Source organism: Mustela nigripes, chromosome 18 (assembly GCF_022355385.1).
Source record: "Mustela nigripes isolate SB6536 chromosome 18, MUSNIG.SB6536, whole genome shotgun sequence".
NCBI classification, from domain to species: Eukaryota; Metazoa; Chordata; class Mammalia; order Carnivora; family Mustelidae; genus Mustela; species Mustela nigripes.
The window spans coordinates 26,388,808-26,394,375 of NC_081574.1; the positions used below are offsets into that span (position 1 = coordinate 26,388,808).

Consider the following 5,568-nt stretch of genomic DNA (forward strand, 5'->3'; position numbering starts at 1 on the left):
AAAAAAACCCAATGGGACTTGATTAAACCGGGGAGGTGGAGGAGGACAGCAAGAAAGGCCGTCCTGTGTCGCCTCACAGTCTGTCCTGCGGCCTAATTTCAGATGTGATCATTCCAAGGAATTCAAGAGCTGCCTGTCTTGATGCTCGAATAATGAGGAAAAGTCCAGTAATATACTTGCAAATCCACACAACTTGAAACTCCATTTGAATTGAATCCAAGTTGTTCAAAAACAAACTCCTAAAAATCAAATGACAGCTTCGCCGCCGCCTTCCTTCGCGCGGTTTGTAAGCAGGATAAGCAAACTTTCAACCATCTGTTGTTTTCCTAGCTGGCTAGAGCCGACTCTAGAACTTACTCCCTGTGCAGTCACTTATTGCTTTATTAATTTTTAGCCCAGAGTAAAGACATGTTCTATGGTGTGTGTATCTGGATTAGTGAATCTGGGCTGCGGGGTGGCGAGGATGCGTCTAGGGTGAGGTTTCAAGTCTGCTTTCCTGGGTCCTGGTACAAAGCGCAGCTGCTGTCTCCAGCCCAGCCCGCCCTCCCCACCCTCCCTCTGACTACAGTTGTCTTTTATTTGCAGCACTTGACGAAGCCATTCCTAAATGCCTTTTATCCCAGGATGAATGTAGTCTGGCCACTTAGCTTCCACGTGGCCACATCCCTAACATCTTCTCCTTTTACAAGGGCGTGATCTCCCCGGCTCTCCCTCTGCAGTTCTGTGCCCCTCGCTTCCTGGGAGAAACGAAGGCTACACAGCCTGTGATCCCAATGGCACTTTCCACGCCCACTGCTGGGGAGGAGATGCTGGACAGTTCGCCCAGCAGAAGGATATTGTGGTTTTCCTTAGAACTGCTTCGTCGCAACTGTCAGGGTCAGGGTTCTTCTAGATTCTTCAGATCTAAAGAGGTTGTTTTTGTTTAATGTGAGTCACTCAGATCTTGTGGTTTCGTTGGGCCCAATACTACACCTTTGAGGACCCCGAATGATCTTTTCAAAAATTACTGGGCATGTAGATTTGCCGGTGCCCCGGCCCCAGGGCCCTTCCACGGCTGCTCAGTTCCTCCAGGGAGCTCCAAAGTGGAAGATGAGAGTGAGCCCACGCAGGGTCTCTCCATGTGGCTCTGCTTCCCCAGAGGCTGTGGTTCTGACGGGAATGACTATGGCTTTTCAACACAGGGGCCTCCGCCGGCTGCCTTCATGTGGTTGCACAGCACAAGTCCTGTTTCCAGGCTGTTTCTGGGCTTTAGACTGTTTCTAACACTTCGGATTTGGACACCAGTTCATCTAGCTTCTCCCCTTGCTCTAACAGAGGCTCCGTGGTGTTGTGCAGAACGATTTTGGTTGCCTCCAGCTCAGCCCATGCCTTAGACACGGGGTCAGTTTCTCCAAGGTTCTGGGATCTCCTGAGGTAACCATCTAGGACGGTAGCAAGGGATCCAACTGGCCACTCTGTCTTGTCGACCTGCTTGGAGAATTCATCTAGTACCTTCTCTGGCAAGGCCACAGCCGCATGGAATGAATAGTCACTGTTCATTACAACCATTTCTGCAAGACTGGCGTGCCACACATAGAGGGCACACATAGTCTCCTGAACATTGAACCTCTGGAAGAAGCCGAAGGAGGACATGTTGAGCAGCACTGCGTTGGGCTTCTCTTTGCGCAGGATGCTGAGACCTAACAGCTTCATGGAGCCACACCCTTGGGCGGCCAGGAGAGACCTACCTGGCTGCCGCCCCTTCCCCATCATCCCCACCTCAGAAGAAGAGCTGGGCTGTCCTCCTGGGAAGCCCTGCTGGCTACTGACAGGACACCGGCTTCCTCTTGAGGGGGTAGTTCTGAAACTAGATCAAGAAGCCGGCAAGAAACCGAACAGACGTCCTCTGCAAAGAGCAAGAGACAGAGGTTCTAGTGTTGCTTTTGCCATTAACTAGCTCCATGACTCAGGAAAGACACTGAAACTTGAACCATCTGCGCTTCAGTTTCCTAGAAAATAAAAGCTACATTAAATCAATAGTTGTCACCTCAGAGGGATGGAAGATATTATGACCGCTTGGAAGGCTAGGTATATGGGTTTAACACTCATGCCTGACACCAAGCTTCTAGGAATGTTAAGAGTTTAGGAAGGAGGAAACCAAGAAACTGGAGTAGATATATTTTTTTAAAGTTCTGGAGATGCTTTTGAAGAAATCATGCCCAACTTCATTCCCACCACTTCCTGATACTCTCTGGATTAGATTCATATCTAGGATCTCTTTTGTCTCTAACACTAAATGACTTACTCGAAAGACCAAAAAAAAAAAATTTATGGAAATGTAAACTAAGGTAACAATGATACCAGTACACACCTACTAGAGAGGCCAAAATCTAAATATTTTTATTTATTCATTTATTTATTTATTTATTTGACAGGCAGAGATCACAAGTAGGCAGAGAGAGAGAGAGAGAGAAGCAGGCTCCCTGCTGAGCAGAGAACCCGATGCGGGACTCGATCCCAGGACCCTGAGATCATGACCTGAGCCGAAGGCAGCGGCTTAACCCACTGAGCCACCCAGGCGCCCCCAAAATCTAAAACCCTAACAACACCAAATGGAGGAACGGGAACTCTCATTCACTGCTGATAGGAGTGTAAAATGGTACCGATGCTTTGAAGACAATTGGGCCGTTTCTTACAAAACTGAACGTACTGTTACCATGTGATCCAGAAATCATGCTCCTTGATATTTACCCAGAGTAAATGAAAACCTATGTCCACACAAAAATCTGCACATGGCTAGCAACTTTATTCATAATTGCTAAAACATGGAAACAGTGAAGACGTCCTTCGGTAAGTGAGTGGTAAGTAAACTGTGGCACGTCCAGACAACGTAATATTATTCAGCACCAGAAGGGAACGAGTTACAAGCCATGAAAACACATGAAGGAACCTTAAATACATGTTACTAAGTGAGAGACACAGATCTGAAAAGGGTTCATACTGTATGGTTCTAACTATATAACATTCTGGAAAAGGCAAAACTATGTAGACAGTAAAATGATCATTGGTTGCAAGGATTTGTAAGGGAGGCATAAATATATGGAAGACAGGATTATTAGGAAGGTGAAACTACTCTGTACGATGCTATAACGAGAGATACATGTCATCATACATTTGTTCAAACCCATTGAATGCACAACACAAGGAGTAAACCCTAACATGAACTGTGGACCTGGGGTGATCACGATGTGTCAATGTAGCTTCAGTTGTAAAAAATGCACACCCTGGAGGAGGATGTTGATCATGGGGGCCATGCAAGTGTGGGACCAAGGGGCATATAAAAAATGTCTGGACCTTTCACTTAATTTTTCCATGAACCTAAAACTGCTCTAAAAAATAAAGCCAAGGAAATAAATAGGGTCTCATGTTCAGGACCAATGTGAAGGCTTGCTTCTGAAGTCAAGCACCTTTCATCTTGAGTTAACATGATTGAAGAAAATGTAGTCTGAATGTGAAATGCTTTATTATCCAAGTGAACTGAGAGAGAAGCACCATGGGAAGGAAAGGAAGGAGTCTTACTTGTAATGAAAAGACGTTTCCCTGGAAAATTAATGACAACTCAACTATTAGTAAGACAATTCGTACGTGATTTTTTTAGAATTCAATATTTTTTGAGTGTGTCATTTTAAATGATAGGGTTTTTCTCATTGTCCTACCATGTAATTTGGCAAGTAAACACACACACAAACACTAACCAACAATTATCTATTAAAGTATTTTAATGATATTATTTTGCAATGATTTCCTGTTGGAAACATTCAAGACATTGCATTAGACTTTCTTTTTTTTTTTTTTTTAAGATTTTATTTATTTATTTGATGGACAGAGATCATAAGTAAGCAGAGCAGCAGGCAGAGAGAGAGAGAGGGGGAAGCAGGCTCCCTGCTGAGCAGTGAGCCCGATGTGGGGCTCAATCCCAGGACCCTGGGATCATGACCTGAGCTGAAGGCAGAGGCTTAACCCACTGAGCCACCCAGGCGCCTGCACTAGACTTTCAAATGAGGTAATGTCCCATCTCTTCCTACTTCTACACTGTGGTTGCATGCTAGGTCTATCCTAAAAACCGGGATGGCCAACCTAAGGATAATTTAGAATTATCCTTTGTGATAATCTGTAAATTCTATATCCCTTTTTTTCTTCCCACCTACCCGCGTAACAGTCTCTCCTCACAGATTCCTAAGGGCATTGTAAAGTAAAAAAGGCTGTCCTTGAAAACAGACTACCCATATGAAAATCAGAATGGAAAACTACTCCTTTAACATTGTCTTCTCATCTTTTGTCAAGCACTAGATAAGGCATTAGGAAAAGAAAGTCAAACAGTGTATAGTCTTAACTCTGAAGATGTATATATTTTAGTAGGAACAGCAGCAAAGCAAGTCATTTCAGTGTGGGATAGCTGTCTCCGGGTGATAAAACAGAAGCACAGAGAAGAAATTTCTAAACAAGGTTGAGAGATAAAAGAGGATTTCTTTGAAGAAGTGATGCTCCTATGTTTGAACCATGTTGTAGAAGTTAGACAAGAAGGGGAAAAAGAGAAGAGAATGAAGAAAGCTTGAACAGAAAGAAACAGCATGACCCCCTGTTTCCATACCAGAGAAAATTGGGGGAAAGGAACAAATAAAGCTCGGGAAAGAGACAGGACACTTCTGAAAGGCACACAAAAGCCATGATTCCTAGACTAAGGAATTTGAACTTTATTCATCGGGCTATGGAGAACTGTCAAAGGATGTTTATGCACATGAATGATAGGATAGGGCAAGCATTTTATAGCAGTCGTTCTGACAGCATTCTGGATAATAGTTTAAAAGACAGGCAAGGATATTAATTAGGCGGTCCATGCAATCATTCAGGCACACAGGGTGAGATCCTAACCTAAAGTGAGGACGTTAAGATGGAAGAGGAAGGTGGCTAAACTCTTCGAGGCGGAATTCCAAACCCTGTGTGACTCGCTCACTGCAGGAGGTGAGGGAGAGGGAGAAGTTGAGGATGTCACATGGGCTTCTCGCTGTATCGTTGACTGAGAGAGAAAATGTAAAATGAACCAATTTTCTGAAGAACTCCTTGAAAATGTTAAGTTTGTGGCATACACACACACACACACAGAGTTAGGCAAATAATATATTCTGAGCAAAAGTTGGGAGAATACATCCTAAGTTGAATAGGAGTTATCTCTATTTGGTAGATTTAGGGATTGGATTTCCTTTTTCCTTCCTATGTTTTGCCTATTTTCTAAGTTTTATGTAATGAATATGTATTACTTTTAATACTAAAATAAAAAAAAGAAAAAAAGAAAGGTCAAGGGACACCTGGGGGGCTCAGTAGGTTGGGTGTCTGCATTTGGCTCAGGTTGTGATCTCGGGGTTCTGTGATCTCCAGCCCTATGCTAGGCTCCCTGCTCAGCAGAAGTCTGCTTCTCCCTCCCCCACCCCTACCCCCACTCTTGCTCTCTCTTTCTCAAATAAGTAAATAAAATCTTCTCAAAGAGAGATAGAGGGGGGAAATAGGTCAACGTAGCCAAGAGTACTACAG

General features: G+C 44.0%; 1 protein-coding gene across 1 annotated transcript; it reads right to left on the bottom strand.

Annotated features, from left to right (window-relative positions):
• Positions 1 to 1,248: 1,248 nt before the first annotated feature.
• On the bottom strand, positions 1,249 to 1,692 carry LOC132006516 (synaptobrevin homolog YKT6-like). Its single transcript, XM_059384355.1, has one exon. The coding sequence runs from the start codon at positions 1,690 to 1,692 to the stop codon at positions 1,249 to 1,251; it is 444 nt and encodes a 147-aa protein (XP_059240338.1).
• Positions 1,693 to 5,568: the final 3,876 nt, after the last annotated feature.